This window comes from Rattus norvegicus, chromosome 1 (assembly GCF_036323735.1).
Source record: "Rattus norvegicus strain BN/NHsdMcwi chromosome 1, GRCr8, whole genome shotgun sequence".
Lineage (NCBI taxonomy): Eukaryota > Metazoa > Chordata > Mammalia > Rodentia > Muridae > Rattus > Rattus norvegicus.
Window position 1 is genome coordinate 266,785,920 of NC_086019.1, and position 25,823 is coordinate 266,811,742.

Sequence of the window (25,823 nt, forward strand, 5' to 3'; positions counted from 1 at the left end):
TCTTATTTCCCATAAGCAAGCCTCCTGCCTCATCTTCAAACTCATTTCATATTTATTGGTCAGTTTTTAATACCAAGAACATTGCTAAGAACTTTGCCTGAATGTTTAATTGTATTTTATAATGTAAACAAATAGTAAAACTACTTTACAAATAAATAAGGAATGGTTCTAAAGTTTTTGATTGTTCATTAAAAATCATCAATGACCTGAAAGAGGATACAAACAAGTAAATAAATTCATTTCTGTGCATGGAAGGGAAAAGTCAGCGACATGGAAGGAATGCTTAGCAAAATGGACAAGAAATTTAGCAATTTACATGAAGAATTATGGAACCATGAAAGAAAGCAACTCAGCAAGGAACGTGTATGTGCTCATGTGCACACTGTGCTGCCCTGCTCCTTTCTGAGTGCTCCCAGGCTCCTATGTGCATGTCAAGGTGCCCAGCTCCTGCCTGAACCTGCACAGGTTTCCAATCACAGAGTCCACAGAGCCAGTTCTCAACAGAATCGTGTCGTTTAGTGGCTTCATCAGCAGAGAGATGTTGCTCTTATCCTGCAGCTGAGATTAGTGAGTATTAACAGCAGTCTTACAAGAGCACAAGAGGCGGCTCTCTCTCCTCTGTACCCATCTAGCTCTCTCCCAGAAACATGGAGCTGAAGTTTAGGGTGTCTCATAGGCTGGCCAGTCAAAGCTAGCAAGATGAACACGATACTATCACAATTCTGAAGGACAGCATTTTGAATTATGTGTCTGTTACACTTTTTCCTTATGTAGAATTTTATATTAGATAATTGGTAATAAACCTAGGATATTTCATTAAGCATAATTAGCACAGAAGGCTACAAAAGAGATTAAATTGGCACGATCTCCAGACCTCCAGAAACCGTTGTCATGTGTTCATGACAGACAGGAGCAGAAAATGGCTTTCCATTATGATTGCTTAGATTTTGTTTCTACAGTGTGTTCTATACATACGTGTTCTATACATACAGTGTTCTAGAAATACAGTGTTCTATACATTCAGTGTGTTCTATACATACAGTGTGTTCTGTATATACAGCGTTCTATACATACAATGTTCTATACATATAGTGTTCTATGCATACAGTCTGTTCTATACATATAGTGTTCTATGCATACAGTCTGTTCTATACATACAGTGTGTTCTATACATACGGCTAGTGTGGATGACCTTTCTACCATTTCTTTTTTCTTCTTCTTCATTGTTTAGTTTGCTTAAGTTGCCACTGCAGCTTTATAGTTTTGGGGACAGAAATACCATGTGACTATGTCATGTCCCCCTAGTGTGTATCCCGGCTATAAAATCATTGCCAAATAAAATTTCCCAAACTAAAGGCCACAGCGTGATGATTCCACAGATGCTTGCTCAGCACAAAACAGTGGCCTCGGATGCTGACAACACAGAATAATATAAAAACTGCCGTGAAATATAAATTTTAAACAATCGCATTTAAGGTGTGTTTGTGCTATTTCACTCTGAAGTGTAGTACCACAGGGGAATTCTTGCAGAATGGGCTCCACAAAAATATATTAATGCATGCTCTTTTGGTTTCAGAAATTATTAAAGTTACTGTATGATGATAATTCTTTAAGGAAAATCTGCAAGAATAACCATTACAATGTTTTCCCAGGAAGGATAAATAAAATCCAAGTTTTAAAATATTAATATGCATTGATTTTGTTGTTCCTTGGAATGTGCCTCAATGTTTGTCTGAAATTGTTCAGATTATCATTAAACTATGTGATGGTGTGTTCATTCATTCTTCAAACAGTCACATTAACAATAAATCTCTGTGTTCCTTTATTCCTCGATGATGCTATTCTTTATTCAACTTTTGTTGATTCTTGTTAATTCCCCACTCATCTCCCCTTCCTTTTGTACTCCCGCCCTTACAGCCTCCCCCTCCAAGAAAATCTCGTGGAGGTGGTAGAGTGTCACAGTGTGTCCCACAGGTCTTTGCTTGCAGATGGTCATTGCAGTGAGTCATTGGTTTGTTCCAGGGCCTCTGGCTTCTGCTCCACCATCAACATTGGATCTCACTGGGACTCCTCTTGGACATCCTGTTGTTGTCCTGTGTCATGGAGATCCCGCAGTTTGGATCTGTAGGACTGGCCCCTCCAAGCACTCCAGCAAATCTTAGATGGGGTAGATGCTTGGCTAGTGCCAATTCACAGCCTTGGATGTGGGCCTGAGTGGTAGCTGAGCTGGTCAGCTCACCAGTTCTGCACCCGCACCACCAGGGGGAGCTCTTCAGCTCTGCTCCTGCCAGGCTGGCTCACACAGTGTCACAGTGGGCAAGGTGCAGTGGAGCCTACTCTCCTGCTCTCTACCCTCTGGGCCTGCTTGCCCAAGTTCAGGGTTCAGGCCAGCAGGACAAGCTCTACTGTGCTACCCAGGCAAGGTGCAGGGCCCTCTCTCTCCCGATGGCTGCAGTCAGTAAGGACCAGGGGGTATTCCTCATTCCTTGTTTCACACCTTATCTTTCATTTGTGGAAATCTCAAATCTTATATTCTCATTAAAGAAGACCATGCAGACTTGTATGACTTTATGAAAAAATTTCAAGAATAATTCAGTCTTTATAGATAATGGATTTCTAATTGCCATGGCAACCAGGGAGAAGGTGGAGAGTGGGGCCACAGAGGAGGGATCTACAATGGTGAAGCCTTTTTTTTTTTTTTTTTTTTTTTTTTTTTTTTTTTTTTTTGGAGAGGGAATGATAAACTTTCTTTCAAATAAGACTGCAGTCCTGAGGGTCTATTTCTGTCAGTACACACAGACACACACACACACATCACTGAATTGTGTTCTATAAGAAAGCAACCTCTGTCACATCTTTGTATATCTTGGTAAGACTGACTTAAAATTATTGTTTTTGACCACATTATATAATGTTATAAGACAGTAAACATTTTGTTTACTTCCTAAGGGAGGAAAAGGCTCTCCATGTAACAGTTAACACCTTCTGCCCAGGAATGGGCATAAAGTAAATCGGGATCTTCCCAGTTACCTCGCATTTATTAAAAGAGATTCACCTTATTCATAAAGTCATACAAATAAACCTCCACACTCCGTCTTAAGTAGGTCCTGTTTCCTCTTTCCGCTTTTCATAACGAAGTATCCCCCCAAGTGTTTTCACTTTCAACTTTCCCAGATGAGGCTTTATCTCCAAGCCTCTATGTGTTGACAAATGTCACCACCAGTGTCTCAGGGTCACTATTGTTGTGATGTGAAACTCCACGACAAAAGCAGCTTAGAGGGAAAGCATTTAAATGGCTTCCATATCACTGTTCGTCACTGAAAGAAGTCAGGATAGGAACTCAGGCAGGCAGGAACCCACAGGCAGGAGCTGATGCACCGGCCATGGAGGGGTGCTGCTTGCTGGCTCTCTCCTCATGGTGTGCTCTGCCTGCTTTCTTACAGAAACCAGGACTACCAGCCCAGGGGTGGCAACACCCACAGTGTTCTGGGCTCTCCCCCATCAGTCACTGACTAAGGAAATGCCCTACAGCTGGATCCTGTGGATGCATTTCTCTACTGAGTTTCCCTCCTCTCAGATGACTCCAGCTTGTGTCAGTTCACACACTAGCTGGTACACCCAGCTTCCTGTCCCATACCCAAGTTTTCTATGTTCACTCTACCACTCTGAACTTTAAGTCAAAATAAAGTTTTTCTCCTTTAAGTTGGTCATGATGTTTTATCACAACAAGAGAAAGATAATTCATGAAGACATCAAGCACAGGAAAAGAGAGGAAGGACAGAATACTTCATCAATCTTAAGAAATCTGCATGACAAGAGATACCAATAAAATAAAAGAACTATAAATTACAGAATTTTTTGCAAATCATATATCTTACTTATATCTGGAATATAAACAATGAAAAGATAAATTGCCTAGTTAAAAGAATTTATCCATGGATTTGAATCAACATTATTTAAAAGAAAACATACTGGTGAGCACAGAAAAAGTCACTGTATTCATAGTTATTGAAGTAAATTCAAGTCAAACCTTTCAGATCCAATTTATGCTTGTAATTAGAATGCAAACAATAACCAGAATTAATGATCCGGCGGAGAAATTGGAACTCGCATGGGTGAGTGGTGGAAATACTAACGTGTATAAATGTCCTCAGAATGTCTAGGGACAATCAAAGCCACCAAGTAGAAGGACTGAGCCACTCTAGTTCCAGGAGGGTAGAAAAAGAAATACAATGTATCTTCCAACCACTTATCCATAGGAGTGCTTAGTATGTCATTTGCAACAATCAAGCAACTGAAAGACACCTCCAGTGTCCACTTGCCAACAATTATTTTGACATGATACATCAAAGTAATATTATTTGATTAATAAAACTTAACACTCCTCATACATGATGGAGCTCAAATCTGATGATTTTTTTTTTTATTAACTTGAGTATTTCTTATTTACATTTCGAGTGTTATTCCCTTTCCCGGTTTCCGGGCAAACATCCCCCTAATCCCTCCCCCTCCCCTTCTTTATTCCCTCCCCATCCTCCCCCCATTGCCGCCCTCCCCCCATAGACTAGTTCACTGGGGGTTCAGTCTTAGCAGGACCCAGGGCTTCCCCTTCCACTGGTGCTCTTACTAGGATATTCATTGCTTCCTATGAGGTCAGAGTCCAGGGTCAGTCCATGTACAGTCTTTAGGTAGTGGCTTAGTCCCTGGAAGCTCTGGTTGCTTGACATTGTTGTACATATGGGGTCTCGAGCCCCTTCAAGCTCTTCCAGTTCTTTCTCTGATTCCTTCAACGGAGGTCCTATTCTCAGTTCAGTGGTTTGCTGCTGGCATTCGCCTCTGTATTTGCTGTATTCTGGCTGTGTCTCTCAGGAGAGATCTACATCCGGCTCCTGTCAGTCTGCACTTCTTTGCTTCATTGATCTTATCTAATTGGGTGGCTGTATATGTATGGGCCACATGTGGGGCAGGCTCTGAATGGGTGTTCCTTCTGTCTCTGTTTTAATCTTTGCCTCTCTATTCCCTGCCAAGGGTATTCTTGTTCCCCTTTTAAAGCAGGAGTGAAGCATTCACATTTTGGTCATCCGTCTTGAGTTTCATTTGTTCTAGGCATCTAGGGTAATTCAAGCATTTGGGCTAATAGCCACTTATCAATGAGTGCATACCATGTGTGTTTTTCTGTGATTGGGTTACCTCACTCAGGATGATATTTTCCAGTTCCATCCATTTGCCTATGAATTTCATAAAGTCATTGTTTTTGATAGCTGAGTAATATTCCATTGTGTAGAATCTGATGATCTTTAAAGTATCTTACTACAAGAAAAATAACCCAGCCTGCGCTTGCCCTTGTGACTGTCTAGCCGCCTGGGCTCCTGAGTTTGTCACTCAGATCCACTCCCCAGAATCCCGTAGTATTATCAGTGCTGTCTGCATTTACTGTTGTCACTCTACAGTGGTATTTGAAGTTGAGATGACTGAATCGTCCAATGTTATCCCTCAAGACCCGTTTACTTTGTAAAGTTCTTTGTCATTATAATTGAGTTTGAGAATCAGGTTGTCAGTTTGTACAAAGTAGCCAGCTAGGTTTCTCGTGGGATTGCAGTAACTCTCCTCCGTCTGTCAGTTGGGTAACTGATTTTCCCAGCCGTGACTTGATATTTCTTTCACTCTATTTATGCCGTCTTTAGTTTTCTTTCAACAGTATTGTACAGTTTTCAGGATACCTGTTTCATAGGTTTATGAAATCATTTCTTAAGGATTTCATTAATCTTAATTTCCCTCTCTCTGTCTTTCCTGCTTTTTCTTTCTCTGTGTGCATGTTGCACTTGTGTGCATGAATGTGAAATCCAGCAGACAGCTGCTTCAGGTGAGCCAGGGAGTCCTCCAACTTGTTTCCTGAGACAGCAACTTTCAGTATTCTGGACCTTGATAGGTAGGCTAGGCTACAAACAGGACCCGTGACACCTCTGTGCGTGTTTGTTTTTGTTCTTTAATGTGGGTTCTGTGACTCAAACATGCTTGGTAGCAAGCACTTTATCCATGTAGCTGCTGCCCTAGCGTTTTAATGCTCTTTTACAGTGGAATTATTTCTTACCTTTCATTTTTCATTGCTAGTTACAGAAACGTGGCAGGGCTTTGGGCTGGGCTGGCAGGGCTTTGGGCTGGGCTGGCAGGGCTTTGGGCTGGGCTGGCAGGGCTTTGGGCTGGGCTGGCAGGGCTTTGGGCTGGGCTGCCAGGCCCCACAAGCCGCCTTGAAGTTAGAGAAGGTTTATTATTTGTTTTTGTGGCTCACACATGCTAGGCAAATACCATATGACCAATCTCCAGCCCTAGAGTCTGTGCAGTGATCTTTCACACTGTCTTTGCTTATCATACCTTTTCCAAGGTACTGCTTAGGAGAGGATTTCCTTGAATAGGAAAGATAATGGACTGGTAACCAGCCTCAGCTCTACGCTCTTCTGTTTGACCAACTTCGTTGTTTGATGGTCTTGGTTCGAGTGTCCCATACAGATGGTAATAAATGACGTAGAGGGAGAGCAAGGACTTCTTGATTTTAGGAGAAGGAAACATGTAGTCACAATGCTGTAGGCTTTAGTTTGTTTTAAAATGCTTCTCACAATGCTGTAGGCTTTAGTTTGTTTTAAAACTCAGTCTATGTTTAGTGAATTCCGTTTCTGATTTACTGAATTTTAAAGGATACATTGCTTTTAGAATTTCATACAGGAAATGTGTTTTGAGGCTCCAGCCCCTCCAGTGTGCACCATCTTCCCAACACTCCTTTTGAAGCCCATGGAATGGGCCCTGTGGGGTGGCACCCCTAAATGCTGACACTGTTGTCCTTCGTAGCCGTCAAGTGTGCTTGCTCCTCAACTGGTGTTGTGACCATGTGGCCCACCTCCTCTGTCGGTGCTGGCAGTTTGGCTGGTGTGATCTTGTGCAGATCATGTATGTGCAGTCACAGCTGCCATGACTTCATGAGTGCAGCGTCCCTGTCATGATCAGAAGACAGTTTCACCACGGTCCCATATCTTCCAGCCTATATAGCCTTGCCACCTGTGTTTTTCTTCATGACCCCCAACCCTCCGACAGGCTGTGGTATAAAATAGATGTCCCAGTTATGGCTGACAAGTTTTATTTGGACAAGAGTCTCACTACATGACATTGGCTAGCCTGGCTTGGGACATGCTATATAGACCAGACTAGCCTCATTGTGTTTCAGAAAGAATTGGAATTAAAAGCACATGTCATTAATTATGAAAGAATGCTAGGTTTTCTCTGATGGTGTTTCTGAATTTATTGAATTAATATTATTTTTTATTGGCTGGTGTGATATAACAATACTGATATTTGACTGTTAAACTGTCTCCCTCTCTTTTAAATATTTATCTATTTTATGATTATGAAAACATTGTCAATGTCTTCAGACTCATCAGAAGAAGGCATCAGACTACATTACAGATGGTTGTGAGCCACCGTGTGGTTGCTGGGATTTGAACTCAGGACCTCTGGAAGAACAATCAGAGCTCTTAACCACTGAGCCATCTCTCTAGCCCTCTCTCTTAATAAAAATCCTTCACGGTCATGTGAAATCTTTGACATGTTCCCAGACTTCCATTTGTTGAGTTTTTCTGCTTGCATGCTCATAAGATGTCTTGTCAGTAGTTGGATTTCCCTGCAGCATTTAATTGGGTTTCAAGGTAATATTGGCTCCTAGAGTAAGTTGTGAAGGTTTTTTATTTTATTTCTTTAAATTTTGTGAGGAGTTTGTGAAGATCCGGTGTTAGCGATATTGGATAAAGTTTCTTAGTATTTCTGTGTAAGCTTTTCTTTGTGGACACTTTTTAATTACTCCAATTATTATTATGGAACTACTGAGGATATATTTTTTCCTTCACTACTTTGTTTTGGTAGTTTATATCTTTTAGAAATTTATTCAGTTGATCTGTGATCTGCTATTTGGCCTGTTTTTCCTATGTCCCCTTATCTTTCTGATCTCTTCTTTTGTTCTTAACTAAAAGTGCTGTTCTAAAAGTTAGAAAAACAAGTCACCATCCTGACAGGAGAGCAGCCCACAGAGATCCTCTGTCACAATTGTGATGTCTCTGTCTGTGACTTTAATCCTGGAGGTCAGAGACAAGCGCTGCACCACGTAGCGGTGGCACCACCGTTCCCTGGACCACCGTGCTCATTACTGGTGCTGACGCCAATCATGCTGCCTTTGTTGAAAGTAGCTCGGGCTGTCCTAGAACTAGCTCTGTAGACCAGGCTAGCCTCAATTGAAAGATCCACCTGCCTCTGCCTTCCGAGTGTCAGGGTTAAAGGTGTGCCCTGCCACCACAGCCCCAGGCCTGGCATGTTAAGTGTTTTAAATTACAATGTCTCATCTACTTCTCACGACTCCTTAGAACTAAGTAGGAATAACTTAGAATAACTAACTACTGTTATTCTCTGCTTGTAGGTGCTGAAACCAAACTGGAGGGTTTCAGTAGGTTGTCTAAACTTACGTAGTTAGTGACTGCAGGTGTGAGTTTGACAATTACATTACTGTGCTCCAGGGTTCTTACTCTTTACATTTTACCCATGAGTGTTCCGATCCATTCACCTTCTCAAAGCCATATGCATTCTTTTTTTTTTTTTATTAACTTGAGTATTTCTTATATACATTTCAAGTGTTATTCCCTTTCCCGGTTTCCGGGCAAACATCCCCCTCCCCCCTCCCCTTCCTTATGGGTGTTCCCCTCCCAACCCTCCCCCCATTGCCGCCCTCCCCCCATAGTCTAGTTCACTGGGGGTTCAGTCTTAGCAGGACCCAGGGCTTCCCCTTCCACTGGTGCTCTTACTAGGATATTCATTGCTACCTATGAGGTCAGAGTCCAGGGTCAGTCCATGTATAGTCTTTAGGTAGTGGCTTAGTCCCTGGAAGCTCTGGTTGCTTGACATTGTTGTACATATGGGGTCTCGAGCCCCTTCAAGCTCTTCCAGTTCTTTCTCTGATTCCTTCAACGGGGGACCTATTCTCAGTTCAGTGGTTTGCTGCTGGCATTCGCCTCTGTATTTGCTGTATTCTGGCTGTGTCTCTCAGGAGCGATCTACATCCGGCTCCTGTCGGTCTGCACTTCTTTGCTTCATCCATCTTGTCTAATTGGGTGGCTGTATATGTATGGGCCACATGTGGGGCAGGCTCTGAATGGGTGTTCCTTCAGTTTCTGTTTTAATCTTTGCCTCTCCCTTCCCTGCCAAGGGTATTCTTTTTCCTCATTTAAAGAAGGAGTGAAGCATTCACCTTTTGATCATCCGTCTTGAGTTTCGTTTGTTCTAGGGATCTAGGGTAATTCAAGCATTTGGGCTAAAAGCCACTTATCAATGAGTGCATACCATGTATGTCTTTCTGTGATTGGGTTAGCTCACTCAGGATGATATTCTTTATGTAACTTCGCCTGTCAGTCTGCCTGCCTTCCCTCCACATGTGGGATTGGAGGTGTGCAACATGTGTCTCCCACACTCTGTGTGGAGGTGTGCACCATGTGTCTCCCACACTCTGTGTGGAGGTGTGCACCATGCATCTCCCATGTCCTGGGATTGGAGGTGTGCACCGCTACACCTGCTATCTTTTAACCCCTTTTTTCACCAGTGGCGTGTCAGATCACAAATAGAAACACAAAGAATTATAGAACTACGTAGGTGCATGATAGACAGAAGACCCTCAGGGATTTTAAAGAGTTTTGCAAAGTTTTGCAAAGTCACTACCTTCCTACAATTAAAAGTAACACATGATGTGAGGAAAGAGCCTCATAAAATAAGATGATAACAATAATACTTAATAGTGTGTTGCTTTGACTTACAGCTTGCACGTGTGGAGGTCATGCCAACGTCTGTCACCTGCACACAGGAAAGTGTTTCTGCACAACCAAGGGGATAAAAGGTGACCAGTGCCAACTGTAAGTACAATTGTTTCTGTAACTTTTATGAATTTTGTGCCTAAAACTAATTTTTTAAATGTTTTAGTTTTGAATGTTAACGTTGTGCCAGTTAAGCTATTTTAAATGGCATATTATCAGTTCTTTTGAAAACATAAATGTTTAAGGTTGGCAGTTACAGAGGCTGTGACGGACGCTGAGTCTGGAGACCTAGCCGACAGGATTTCTGTTTCTGCAGAGAACGCACAGCGCCACCTGACCTGCCAGCTGGGTTCTGGGAGTCCAGAGTGAGGCCACCACTGAGCCACTGAGCCACCAGACTTCCTTTTCTCTTAGATCGTTCACCACGCAGGAACCCTCAATTTGCTCTTAGTACTTTATGAATGACTTTCTTATGACATTTAATTATTTTTAATATTTATCGCCTTCCAGATGTGACTTTAGAAGGCAGTACATTCAATTATTTTATTTTCTTAATTTAGTTCATGTACATTATATTAAAATCATATTTGCATGGTTTAATATCAATTTGGTACAAATGCTGTTTTCCTGTATATTTATAACTTGGGAAAAAATCATGTTTCCATTACATTATGTGATTATCAGGAGAACATTGATAAAGAATTTGCTGTTATAAATACCTAAAAATTTTTCTTTGACATTATTGACTAGACTTCAAGTTCAGAGAAGCCAGGAAGTCTCGTAAGTGTGAACCCTGTAGCTAACGTGAAGCCAAAGCCTGAGGTCTTATGACGGCTCCATCAGGCCACGCTGGCCTGACTAGAGTGAACTAACCCAAGGCTTATCCTCTGCGTTAGAGGGATGCCTGCGATAGCCCAGCAGTAATGTGTGTTATGAGTGGAGCTGGTGAATCTGCACAGGTCCCATAATTAGAAGAGTTTAAGACTACGATGTAACTGTTTTAGAGCTTTTTAAACAGTAGTCCTAACTATACGTGCGCTTTGCCGAATTTGCGCCCCCTCAGATTATATATCAGGTCACTGGGTCACCGGGTCACCGGGTCACCAGGTCACCAGGTCACCAGGATCATTATGTCCCCACAGCATCAAAAGGTACTGTCTGTAGAGCCAAGCTACAGTATTACAGGGAGAAGCAAAAATGCCAGCTGCAACCATGATTATGAACTGGAAGTAATTATTAGAGTTTTCCATAAGTAATTTAAACACATAGCTCTATAACAGTGACCTCTTTTGTGTTTTCATTTTAAGAACATGCTTATTCTTAGACAAAAGAGAGCAATGTTTTTATTTACTTATGAGCTGATAAATTCATCTTAATACTGGTTACAGGTCAAGCATACGTATTTTATCTAAAATACATGTTTGAATGACAAAAATACTTTGCTTTTGATCTAATTTATGAATAACAACTTATGAGGAACACCTTTGTATGATTTTGTGTCTGCATTCAGTACCTTCTTCTCTCATGCAATACATCCTGACCACAGTTTCTCCTTTCTCCAGTCCTCATAGCTCCCCACACACCAGACCCTACTTCCCCTCCTTTTTCCTTAAGAAGACAGCAGGTCTCCAGTAAAACAACGCAAAAGCTCTCATATCAGGCCTGGATGAGGCAACCCAATACAGGAACATAGTCCCAAGAGCAGGCAAAAGAGTCAGAGACACACCTGTTTCCACAGCACACTCCAAATGTCCCCCAATTCCAGTTGTCTCTTGCCTCACTCTGTCCCTCCGTTCTCCCACATCCTGATCCTTCCTTTTCTCCTCCTCACCCACTCCTGTGTATTGGCAAACCCTTCCCTGGGATGTCCATACATCCCCCCAGAGTCCTCCACCTAACTTCTCTGGGTCACTGGATCACAGCTTGGCTATCATTTGCTTAACAACTGGTATCCACTGATGAGTGAGTACACACCATACTGCCTTTTTGATATCAACTGATATCCACTGATGAGTGAGTACATACCATACTGCCTTTCTGATATCAACTGATATCCACTGGTATCCTCTGGTGAGTGAGTACACACCGTACTGTCTTTCTGCGTCTATATTGTATCACTCAGAGTGACTTTTTCTAGTTGCATCCATGTGCCTGCAGATTTCATGATGCCTTTGTTTCCAGCAGTTGAGTAATATTCCACTGTGTAGATGGTTTCTTGCTTAGTCTGTTTGTTGTGTGTGTGTTCATTCTTCAGTTGGGGTGCACATAGGTTTTTTCAGTTTTTGGCTGTTCTGAGTAAGTTGTAATCAACACAGCTGAACAGGTGTCCTTATGGTAGGATGGACTATCCTTTGGGTATATGTATGCCCAGGAATGGTATAGCTGGGTCTTTAAGTAGATCAATTCCTAATTGAGGAACAGCCATATTGATTTCCATGGTGTCTATATAAGTTTTCATTCCAAGTAGCAATGGAGGAGTGTTCCCCTTGCTCTACATCCTTACCAGCATGAGCTGTCACTTGTGTTATTGATCTTAGCCATTTTGACAGCTGTGAGATGGAATCTCAAAGTAGTTTTGATTTGCTTTTCCCAACTTTAGAAAGTAGGTAGCTTTCACACACACACACGCGCGCGCACGCACACACACACACACACACACACACACCCCACGACAAACAGACTAAGCAAGGAACCACTAAACAGTACCCTTCATGACACCCTCAAATTATAAACCATCTTGAGGTTGCACCAACCAACCAAGTGAAAGGCTGTGTGATTAAAAACTTCAAGTCTTTGAAGAGAGAAATTGTAGAAGATATCAGAAGATGGGAGAATCTCCCATGCTCCTGGATGGATAGGATTAACACAGTAAAACATCCATCCTACCAAAACCAATCTACAGATTAAATACATGGCCAACAAAACTCCAATGCAATTCTTTATGGACCTTGAAACAGTCTTCAACTTCATATGGAAAAATAAAAATCCCAGGATAACCAAAACAATTGGAAGTACCTAAAAGAACTCCATGAGGAGTCACCATCCCTGACCTCAAACTGTGCTACAGCACAATAAACACCGCGTGGTATTGGCGTAGATACAGACTCAGTGATCAATGGAATCAAATCAAGGACCCAGAATTGTAAATCTACACACCTATGGACTCCTGATTTTTTTTTTTAAATAAAGAACGAACAACCTAAACCAGCCTTATATCAACATGAGATTCTCAGTAGATGCATTGACTGTTCTTGATGGCTTCTGAGAGGGATTAACCGAGCATGAAGAAGGTCCAAGCATATAAAGAGTTGGAATTTGAAGGAGGAATAACTTTTCTAGAGTAAGAAGATAGCAGGCAGAAGAGGAAATCGTGCCATGAACAACAGGGACACAAAAGTGAACGTGATCGTAGTGTTTCCAGGTCTGCTCATGGAGCTGCAGAGAATGTTGCCCTCACCCTTCTTAATTGACTAAGAAAGAAAAGCTTTGTGAAATGCAAAGCCTTGATTTTTTTTGTCACCAGTAAACGTTGACAGAACCCAACCAACCAACTAAATATCCAACCAACAACTAAATATCTATCCAACTAAATATCCAACCAACTAAATATCCAACCAACTAAATATCCATCCAACTAAATATCCAACCAACTAAATATCCAACAAACTAAATATCCAACCAACTAAATATCCAACCAACTAAATATCCAACCAACAACTAAATATCCAACCAACTAAATATTCAACCGACTAAATATCCAACCGACTAAATATCCAACCGACTAAATATCCAACCAACAACTAAATATCCAACCAACTAAATATCCAACCAACTAAATATCCAACCAACAACTAAATATCCAACCGACTAAATATCCAACCGACTAAATATCCAACCGACTAAATATCCAACCGACTAAATATCCAACCGACTAAATATCCAACCAACAACTAAATATCCAACCAACTAAATATCCAACCAACTAAATATCCAACCAACTAAATATCCAACCAACAACTAAATATCCAACCAACTAAATATCCAACCAACTAAATATCCAACCAACTAAATACCAACCAACTAAATATCCAACCAACAACTAAATATCCAACCAACTAAATACCCAACCAACAACTAAATATCCAACCAACTAAATACCCAACCAACTAATTATCCAATCAACCAACCAAACCAAAACCCCCAAAGGGGAGAAAAGGACAAGAGCCTGCGTGCATGCAGCAGCAACTTCGGCTCCCACAGAATGGGTTAGCTGGTAGAGGTCTGCTCTTACTAGCAGGGAGCGTCAAGAGCAGTCTGAACGGATAGCGTTCGAGATTCCCTCTTCTCAGAGATACTCTCAAACATCCTATGTGGATACTACTGGTTTCTAGCAGAAAAAAAAGAGATGATTTAAATTTTCTTCTTCAAAGATAGGCTCTTACTGTGTAGGCCTCCCTGGCCTGGAACCGACTATGTAGACCAGGCTAGCCTAGAACTCACAAAGATCCTGAGTTCCCACTGCCTCTTCCTCCAGTGTGGAGGAGAAAGGTGTGAGGTACCACACTCAGCTTGAAAGTGGAGAAGTTTTTAAGGCAGAACACTGGCTGGTTTTGTGTGTCAACTTGACACAAGCTGGAGTTATCACAGAGAAAGGAGCCTCCCTTGAGGAAATGCCTCTGTGAGACCCAGCTGTAAAACATTTTCTCAATTAGTGATCAAGGGGGAAGGACCCAGCTCATTGTGGGTGGTGTCGTCCCTGGGTTGGTAGTCCTGGGTTCTATAGGAGAGCAAGCTGAGCAAGCCAGGGGAAGCAAGCCAGTAAGTAACATCCCTCCATGGCCTCTGCGTCAGCTCCTGCCTCCTGACCTGCTTGAGTTCCAGTCCTGACTTCCTTTGGTGATGAACAGCAATGTGGAAGTGTAAGCTGAATAAACCCTTTCCTCCCCGACCTGCTTCTTGGTCATGATGTTTATGCAGGAATAGAAACCCTGACTAACACAGGCAGCATTTTCCATGGAATAAGCTGTGGAAGTGAATGGCCACCATGGTGGGCAAAGCAGTAATAATTATGAGTAAAATATTCATTTAGCTAGCCTCGGTTACATAGTGAATTTGAGGCCAGTCTTGGCTGCATTATCTCAAACGATGGAGCATCCAGAAACAAAGCATAAAACAAAAGTCACATTGTCACCGTCACGACAGTTCTCAGTCTAACCTTCCAAGGTAATTGGTACTGAAAATGGTCATTTTTTAAAATAAAAAACCTACTGGACTCAACATGGGTCTCCATAGAAGAAACACAAATGGACAACAGCTTAACCCTCAGGGACATGTAAGAGTCCAGCTCACTTCAGTCAAGATTGCTGTCATTGAAGATACTCATGACGAAATGCTGGCAAGGCTGCGTATACAAAGGAACCTTATGTATGGCAGATGGGAGCGTACACTGTAGAGTCCTGAAGGACACGGAAGGCCCTCATAACACCCCTTAGAGCTGGCAGATGACCCAGCTGCTCTGTTCTTGGTTTGTAGCCGAAGGACTAAATTACTCAACCTGCCACATGAGAATGTACAGCGTAAACATCCGTGTTTATCTGCTCACAAATCACAGTATCTAGAAAATGGAACTGGCCTGGATGAATGGCTAAATAAAGTATGATACATGTACTCAGTGGGAATTTACACAGCTGTAAGAAAATGAAATCATGGCATTTTGGAAAGTAGATACAACTAGACATCATTATGCTTAGAGAAATAAGCCAGACTCAGAAAGACAGAACTTCCTTGGACTATTTGATGTGTGGTACCTAAATTATAAATTGTGCACATGTGCAGGTATATTCCCAATTGTGTGTGTGTGTGTGTGTGTGTGTGTGTGTGTGTGTGTGTGTACATTTCTTTCCAATTGCAACCAGGTGATGTGAGATAGTTAATGCCAAAATGTGTGGTTACTGCTCAACCAGAAGGGGAGAGGACACTTTTGGGAGTCAGAGCTCTCCTTCCTCCATGGACTCCAGGCATTAAACTGAGGTCAGCAGGCTTGCCAAGCAGGTGGTTTTACCCACAATGCCATGCTGCAGGCACAAGAGTGGGGATTTGTCCTTCGTTTTCTGCTTTTTCCTCCAAGACTGCCTGCCATCACGCCCTATGACAGTATATACAACCAGGTCCCCCTCAGTCTTCTATGGAGGGGACACTCCCTGAGTTACTTTCACACTGGCTCTAGGTAACAGAACTTCATGATGCGCTATAACTGGGTGACTGTCAGTCAGCACTAAATTCGATGGTTAGTGGAGCAGTGTTACCTGGTGTGCTAGAGTGACCACCGAGATTCATAGCTGGTCAGTGGGGATGATAGAAGCTGTAGCGTTTACACAGGAATGCTAGCACTTAATCACAAAGCCTAAATGGCAAGGCTTATAAGTCTGGATGCTTTTGTTAAATGCCATATAGCTTAGAAGAAGGTGCCTCTCATGAACTCACGGCAGGCTGTAAACATGAGAAAGCCTTCAGTGATAGCATTTAAAGGAATCGTCTTCCACAGCCAGGGCACAGAGTATGTTGAAAATCATTCTAGGATTCTGTCTTAAGGGTGACTGACAGCAACTTAAAGTGGAGCTTCAGCTATGACAGTTGTTCCCTGACAATCATGCCTGATCAAGAGGAGGAAGGTGTTGAAGTCTTTAGTGGGAGTGAATATCACGTCACAAAACAGAGGCCTCAGAGTGCCCTGAGCATCCTCACCTGTAAGGTTACCCTCCTACCATTGCCCAGTGAGCCTGTTGGTGAGCTGTCTGCTGCATCTCTGTTCTGTCTTGATTTCCTAGTAAGATAACATTCCTTCAGAGAGATTTGAAATTTAATATCTTTAAGGTTTATCTCCAATGTAAAAAAAAAAAAGCAAGCACATGGCTAAAATGAATCCACAGTGTAATCTTATTTAGTTATTTTCCACTACTCCATTGGTTATTATTATGATGAACTTGCATTGTAATATCTTCGTCATAATGAATGTATTATAGAAGAGACATTTCAAAGGTCTCCTAACCTTTTAAGGCTAAATTTAGTGGAAATGTAAACTATTATACTTTGTTGCTTTTGGTATATATATTTAATTTTAACTTAAAATTTTTTTGACATCATATTTATAACATTTCCCATTTCTCCTTTCTCCCTCTAGGCCATTCCTGTTCACACACACACTCATACATAAACACACACACACACACACACACTCACACATAAACACACACACACATACATACTCTGACACATACACACTCATACACATAAACACACACATACTCTCTTACACTCACACACATAAACACACATACACACACATACACACACTCACACACACACAGTCACACACATAAACACACATACACACACACTCTCACACACACACTCACACACATAAACACACATACACACACTCACACACACACACTCACACACATAAAGACACATACAAACACACATACACACACACTCTCACACACACATAAACACACATACACACACTCACACACACACTCACACACATAAAGACCCATACAAACACACATGCACATACACTCTCACACTCACACACATAAACACACATACACACACACTTTCACACACACACTCACACATAAACACACACACACACACACACACCCACACACACACCTAAATATAACCCGCTCCATGATACCTGCTCCTGCCCAGGATCCGGCTCTTTCCAAGTTCCTGTCCTAACTTCCTCCTTCCATGATAAACAGGGATTTGGAAGTGTAGGCCAAATACATCCTTTCCTTCCTGAGTTGCTTTGGCCATGGTGTTTGTAGTGCACCCTGTGTACTAACTAAGTCACTCATCCACTTTCTCACGCCCATGGAAGTCCTCGTTCACCATGTGTTCGAGAGCCATTTTGTTGAGACGTTATGGGTAAAGTGTCTGATGTTTGTAGGAAACAAAGTCTTAAAGCAAACTTCCTGACCCCCTGGCTTTACAGTCTTCCTAGGACCCTTTTCGAAATGTCCCCCGGTTACCTTACTCTAGTGCATGTATTTTATAACATTTATTGTAGAAATATATCCCAAGAAATGGGATTATGCCAATCAAGACTGTATGTCTGTCTCACATTGATAGTTTCTTTTTTTATGGAAACAGGACTTGAAGACAAAAATCAAAAATTTTGAAAAAGTAGTAAGTTTCTCTACATTATTTAATATTAAGTGAGGTTTTTCTGTTTTTACAGATGTGACTCTGAAAATCGCTATGTTGGTAACCCACTTAGAGGGACATGCTATTGTAAGTATTTAGATGTTTTTATTGGCAGTAATTGATTTGTATGGTTAGCCAGGTAAATGAATACCTATAGCTTCATTACGAAGTAGTTATTCCCATCCACGTATCTAATTAATTTACCTTTTAAAATTTTGAGATTATAACATTCCTGTTGCTAAGAAAGGTAATTTCTATTTGCAGTGTTCTCTTAATGCGTTTGGTATATTTTTCCGACTCCGAATAGTAAAGTAAAAATATAACCCGAATGTGAACGTAATGTAGGGTTCAAGTAAACATTGCATTTTATTGAAGTGTTTAGAAAATTGAAGCGATAAAACTTTATGATAGATTGTTTACAAGGAGCTGTCCGTTGATCCTTCCCCAGAAGGACGCTGTGTTTCTGTCTGCAGATGCTCTGATTGGTTGTTTAGCTTTAGTAGAATCAGGTGAGCTATTTCCAAACGGCCACCTTGTCAGCATCCTCCTCGTCAGCGTCCTCCTCATCCATGTATAAAATTTCCAGTTCTTCTGTGTCCGCAACACGTTTTTACAGTTGGCCGTTTTAATTCTGGATGTTCTAGTAGTTAGGCCATGCAATCTACTATTTTATTTTACATTTCAGTCACTACTAACAACATTGACAATCGTTTAACCCGTAAATGCCATGTGCATGTTACTTGGAGTGTTGTAACACTTTTCTTAATGGTTTATTTTCACAGTTGTTTTAGTTTGCTTTCTGTTGCTGCGTTAAACACCAAGACCAAGAGCAACTCGGGGAGGACGGGGTTTGTTTCTACTTAGAACCCTGTCACCAAGGAGAGTTGGGCAGGAGCTCAATTCCCTCAGACTGGTCCGAGAGCTAATCTAGGGGAGACATTTTCTTTGTTGAGTTTTCCTTTCCCCAGATTTCTTTAGTGTGCGTCAGATTTACCAAAACCAACCAAATAAACTAGCCAGGCAGCCAACTACATGGGACAGTGGTATGACGTTTTAAAGATCCTTTATTCTATGTGGAAGACCTATATTAGATGTGTAGCTGTCAAACACTCCTTCTTAGCTTATGACTTGTCTAAATCCTTCTTAAAGCATGTGCCACCATTTCTGGATATGTCACAATCCTTTAAAAAGTAGTTTTCTTGAAAGGCAGCTACTTGTAAATTTTTTTTCATACAATATAGTTATAATGTGTTCCTGTCCTCCCCACCTCCATACCCAGATTCTTGTTACTTCACTTTCTCCACCCCCTCAAAAATAACACCAGCATAAGTCCCCCCTCAAACAAAACAAAACAGAGAAGACAAAGAAAAAATACCCCCCAAGTTCCCAAAGCCTCCAACAAAAAGCAAAATGGGGCATAGATGTTCAGAATTGAGACTTTCTCTTGGTGAATTTTCCCTTTGATGAATATGAAGTTATCACGCTTGATAACTTTTGGTTGAAAGTTTATTTTATTGGATATTAGGATGGCAGCTCTGACTTGTTTCTTGGGACCATTTGCTTGGAAGACCTTTTTCCATCCTTTTACTCTGAGATAGTCTCTGTCTTTGTTATTGAGGTGTGTTTCTTGTATGCAGCAAAAATGCTGGGTCTTGTTTGAGTGTCCAGTCTGTTAGCTTATGTCTTTTTATAGGTGAGTTGAGTCAATTAGTAGTGAGAGATATCAAAGACAGATGGCTGTTGGTTCCTGTTATATGTGCTTTTGTAGGTAACCTTATGTGCTTGCAGTTTTCCCCTTTGGACTTTGTTGGGAGATGCTTCAGAATTTGTCTTTTCTTTGGGATAGGAGTTTTCCTTGTATTGCAGTTTTCCTTCTAGGATCCTCTCTAGGGCTGGATTGGTCGATTGATACTGTTTGAATTTGGTTTTAGGTCTCTAGATCTCCCTACAGAGATGGACACTTGCTTGAGGACTCTAGATCTCACTGTAGAGATGGACACTTGCTTGAGGACTCTAGATCTCACTGTAGAGACACTTTTCATTCATATTCACTGCTGCTCTGCTCATAGCAGCCATAGGAAGCAGCATAGGTGTCCAGATCTGAGGAATGGATCATGAAAGTGTGGTTCGTTTTCCCAGTGGGATGGTGTCCTTCTAAAGCTGTTCTCCAGCGTGATGTCTTTACTCAGAGCGCTAACCTGCGGTGCTTCCATGTTCAGTACTCTCATAGACTCAGAAATGCCCGAGATGAGGCATGCTACAGCATTATCAGTTCTTCTAGTTTGTGTTTCTTCAGTGACCCGTATCTCCTGTGCGTCGAGGCCTTGACCCCGACACAGTGTTGCACACTGACACTGTGCTTAGCAGCCAGTCTAGACTGGTTGATGTGGAGCGCAGGAACACTCTGTTCTCTGCCCTCATGCCTGGCATTTTTATGTGTCTGCTGGGGCTTGAACTGCTTGTGGGTTACTGACGGTCATTTCTTGCTCCTCTGTTTTCCAAGTCAGCTTTAGTGTGTTTGCCACTGTCCCTGCCGTGCCCTGGTAGTGATCCCACACGCCCTTATTCAGGGGAAGTTTAGTGTTTTAAAGTATTCTTTGGATCAAACCGTACCATTTCCTATCTTAGGGAGTCATAAAATTTGTTTCTGATTGCATTCATGTATTTGTTTCCTATTATTAAATAGTGACTGTCATTATTGGGTTTTCTAATATTAAACTTTTTGTTCTGGGGTAAGTCACGCTTTCAAGGAATATTGGTTCAGTATTGCAGACTCCTACCTGCTTGTACTTTACTTAGGCTTATTTAATATTACTGGGGTATGTCTGATGGCTTTTGTACATTGTTTTCTACCTAGTCCTCGATTATGTTTTATCTGACTTTATGTGCACATGTTTGAATTGTGGGATTAACTCAACTCTTGTGAGTGAATTCTAAGGGTTGCTCTTTTTGTAAAAGAGCATTACCATCATGAAAAGTCATGGGAGCCTTTTCTGTCATGAGCCCAGTCTGCAATGGCTGAGCCATCTCTTCAGTTCTTGATGAACTTTTAAAGCGTAGTCATTTACTCTCATCCTCTGGTTGTGGTGCTTTGAAATTGTTAAATGTATTTTTCACACATCACCTTTGACTTTCACCCTTCTGCTGCCTTTGTTCTCCGGCATCGACTTTGTATTTCCAAATGTTCTTTCTCTTACTCCTCTGCTGCTGAGCCCTGATCTCCATCCCGTTATTTTGTTGCTAATTTGCCTATGTTTCATATAAACTTTATTAGCATTATTATCTCCAGAACTTATGATTTCAATTTTTTTATCTTTATATGATTTTTCTAAGCAAGAGCATTTTAATAGTTTCTAATTCTATTGACATTGTAGCAGATACTCCAAATCGTATTACTGTGTTGGTGTTCACTGTGGGACGCCTGACCGTGTCTGGATATGTTTTGTTCTCCCAGCTGGAGGCGGGCGTGGTGCAGCGGGGATGTAGTGGTTAGAGGTAGGCTGGGGTACTGACTGCTCAACAGTCTGTAAGGCTCAGATCCCTGGTTAGGAACCATCAGGTGCAAAATGACTACCAGGTCGAGAAACCCTGCTTTAGAGGCTAATCAGACTGGATCAGAGAGAAACATTTCCGTGTGCGTCTTTATCTGGAGCACACACAGCCCGCGTGGTTATACTCTAAGCACCCAGGACGATCAGTGAGCGGATTCTAGCTAGCAGGGTTGTACAGTTTGTTTTTCCAAAGCCTCCCTCTTTCCTTGGTTATAAGACTTGAGTAAAACCAAATCTGATCTCATGGTTGATTAAGTCACTCGTTGCTAACCAGTTCATATGGAAGGCAAATGCTATATTGCTGACTGTCGTACTAATGTATGCATTCTTTTGTGTGGATTTAAATAATTTTATCATGAGCATCTTCTACGGTGGTGGGATTTTAATGTGTCTTCTACTATTATAAATTCATTTGTGTTCAGCACATTTCAACTACAGTTAGTGGCTTTCCTCAATCTTTCTGTGTTTCTTAGTTTTTCTTTATATGGACATATTTGTTGCCTATTTTTCTTAATTAGAAATAATTTTTTTACCGTTTTGTATAGATTTTATACATACCAACTGGTGTCTAGCTACAAGTATTGACAGATTATGTAGCTTATATTCCATACATTATAAATTTTAAATACGTTAATACTTGAGCCACTTATGTTGAAAACTAAGATAAATTTTCTTTTAAATCAGTGCTGGGTAATATAAATATAACTTGAGTCATATGTGAACGTAAGTCAATTTCAATAAAATATTTAACTCAACAGATCTAAAGTATTTTTAATATAAAATGGAATCAATATTTAAAGACCATCAGTAGAGTATCTACATTCCTTCTTTTGTGCTAAGTATTCAAAATACATTTATACCCTTATATTTGAGTTTCCCACTGTTATCTAAGCTGGTCCCAGATGTCCTCTTTGTTTCCCTGGTGTTCACCAGTAGCTCTTTGCTACAGTGTGTTATGATCCCATCTGATCACCACAGTTGCTCATTAGCAACAGCAACTAGTGTGTGTGTGTGTGTGTGTGAAGTCTAATTTGCTTTAAAATGCATTACTTGTACATTTGATGTTCTTTCTTTTTAAAAATTATTTACCTTTAATCTTTTATTTTTTTGCAGTCCAGTCATTATCCCCCTCACAGTCCACCCTCCGACAGTTCCTCATCCCATACTTCCTCCCCCAACCCTTGTCTCCAAGAGGACGTCCCCACCCTTCCAATCCACCCCACACTGCTAGACCCTCCCCACACCCTGGGACCTCAAGTCTCTCAAGGGTTAGGTGCATCTTCTCCCACTGAGGCCAGAACAGGCCGTCCTCTGCTGTGTATGTGTCAGGGGCCTCAGACCAGCTGGTGTGTGCTGCCTGGTTGGTGACTCAGTGTCTGAGAGATCTCAGGGGTCCAGGTTGGTCGAGTCTGCTGGTCGTCTGAAGGGGTCGCCCTCCTCCTCAGCCTCTTCCAGCCTTTCCCTACTTCAACCACAAGAGTCCTCAACTTCAGTCCTTGGTTGGGTGTAAGTGTCTGCTTCTGTCTCAGTCAGCTGTGTGTTTGGCCTCTCAGAGGACAGCCATGCTAGGCTCCTGTTTGTAAGCCCACCACAGCATCAGTAATAGTGTCAGGCCTTGGAGCCTCCCCTTGAGATGGGTCCCAAATTGGGCCTGTCCCTGGACTGCCTTTCCCTCACTTTATCAGAGAATCTCTCCTGCTAGACAGTGGCTTCCTTTTAGGGATGTCAGAGAAATTGTCCTGACACACTAGATGGCAGTATTGCCCTATTTAGCACATCTCGGAGCTAAGAAACTTTGAAAGGAAATGGAGAGTCTGAATTTTGAGATTAGACCATAGTTTGTGCTGCAAGTCAGCCCTGTACCGCTTGGTGCAGTGTGGCGGTAACACATGTGGAAGGAGTTCAGTACCCTGCTTGCAACCGTAGCTGTTTGCAAACTTGAGTTAAAAAATCTCAGTAAGAATATGTGAGAAAGCTAGCTATCAGTCCCTGTTGACACTTAATTATTAAATTATCCTCAGTTATTTCAAAGATACATACTTTTTGGTCACATGAACTTTAAAAATAATAAACAGCAACAAAAACCGTTTAAGGTTATCTAATTAGTGTGCAGGTCTTAGACTGTGAAGCACTATTTATGAGCATAAACACACACATTAGGTTTAATACACTTGTTTGAATGCACAGGAGAGAATTGTGTGTGTGTGTGCGTGTTTGTGTGTGTGTATATATATGTGTGTGTGCATGTTTATGTATGTGTGCATGTTTGTGTGTGTGCATGTTTGTGTATGCATGTTTGTGTGAACACGCGCGCATGCGTGCGTGCGTGTGTGTGTGTCCTTTGCCTGCATGTATGTCTGTGTACCACATGCATGGCGGTGTCTCAGGAGGTGGTGAGCCTCCATTTGGGTGCTGGCATTCTAACCCAGCCCCTTCACAAAAACAGCAAGGATCTTAGCCACAGCCAGCTCTCCAGCCCAAGAGAGACATTTGCACATTACTCTTAACATGTTACTGTAGCAATAAATTAAAAATAACAAGTGTTAATCTCAATGCCAAAGAGAATTGAACATACAAAACTTGAATTAATCCTTATATTTAATGAGACAATTTTTGTGTGTGTATGATTTTTTGGTTGTTTTTTGTTTTTATTTTTGCTTTTAGTGTGAATGAATCTTCTTGTTTTGGACTATATATTATGTTTGGTTAATGAATTTCTTATACTCGACATTTTGAGAGCTTACTTGAATTTCTCGTTGAGTTGACTCTGGTCTGCTCACCCTGGCATTGGGCTTGGTAGAGCACACAGATCCGAGCTCTCTCTTAAGACATTAAAGGCACAACCCCCCAAGCACTCCCTGTCAGACTCTATCTCCTTCCTGCCAGGGTGTGGTGTCGTAGAGCCTTCATCAGAAGTTGGCTGAGGTCAGCATTTGGACTTCCTGCTGAAGGCATGCAGACCCCAAACCTCTTCCTAATGAACTTCCCAGCTTGTGACTTGTGCTCACATATGGGGGTGTGTGCAGTGTTCATCCTATCAGAATCTCCAACGCCTTAATCTTTTTATTCCTAAGAAACCCGAACTTTGTGGCTTTTAGTCTTGCTACTTTTCTCCCTCACCACCCATCACATCTATTACTGCTGTCCCATACTTAGGCTTGACGCTATTCTGCTCACACACTTGAGTTTTGTTTTGTTTTTCATAGAAAGGGTGATTCTGAGTGCACAGCATCTTGTTTTGTTCCACACGCAGGAATGTATGATCCTCATAGCAGGCCTAACGATAGTACGCACATGTAAATTATTAATACATAAATGGATAGGCAGGCATTGTTGCTGTGTATGCACGCTCAGTGATTAAAGCTGTTTAACAATGTTTGGAGGTTGTGTGACTTTTGTCAAGTAAAACGTGCTGTGCGTGCATCCTGGACATGGATTTGAAGCTACGTAGCTTGCATTCCTCACTATGTAATTCTGTATATAACTCTTCGCTCTTTGCAGAAGCTAGTACTATTTTCTTTAGGATTCTAGTTCAGTGTGGACTAAAGGCTGGTGCAAACGCTGTCTGCTTTACTTTGAAGCTTCAGCTGTGTACTTGAACCACATCACAGTAGGGTGAGAGGCCGCATCTGTATGGATTTTATTTCTGATGGCCTATATCTAAGGAACACACAGATTAGAGGTGAGACAAGCCACTTTCGGAAGTGAATGTAACGATATTAATCATGTCAGTATGTGATATGAAAACTTACTAAATATCAGTGTCCAAGAAGACGAGTCTGTACCTTCCTTTAAAAATAGCGTTTTTAGTCCCAGTAATGGAAGTAATGCATAATCAGTTTAGAAGAAGATAGATTAAGAGGCAAATTAAAATCCCTAATGGTTCTGCCCCAGGGAAACTGCTGTTAATGATTATTCTATTGATCTAAAATGTGAATCCTAGGGGACTATCCTACTTTATGATCTCAGGGACTGCCTAGGCTTTCTTCTCCCCTATGTGCTGGAGACCATACCGGGGCCTGAGGCATGCTGGGTACTTGCTGCACCCCTATAACTGTAGCTTCTTTACGAAGTTGAGTTTTAGTAGGCATTTGTGTGTGTGTGTGTGTGTGTGTGTGTGTGTGTGTGTGTGTGTGTGATCAGCAATCACCATATCACGTGATACCGTGCATGTCTCGTGATACTGGTGTCTTTCCTTGACTCCTTGCCTGACCAACACCCT

At 41.6% G+C, this 25,823-nt stretch overlaps 1 protein-coding gene across 5 annotated transcripts in view; it reads left to right on the forward strand.

Annotated features, from left to right (window-relative positions):
* Atrnl1 (attractin like 1) overlaps positions 1–25,823 on the forward strand; it is a 540,797-nt gene that overhangs the window by 109,869 nt on the left and 405,105 nt on the right. For all 5 annotated transcript variants that reach the window (XM_008760587.4, XM_039095274.2, XM_063281046.1 and 2 more), the window contains 2 exons: positions 9,842–9,935; positions 18,085–18,137. In XM_008760587.4, the coding sequence (XP_008758809.2) occupies positions 9,842–9,935; positions 18,085–18,137 (147 nt within the window). The remainder of the gene's footprint in view (positions 1–9,841; positions 9,936–18,084; positions 18,138–25,823) is intronic.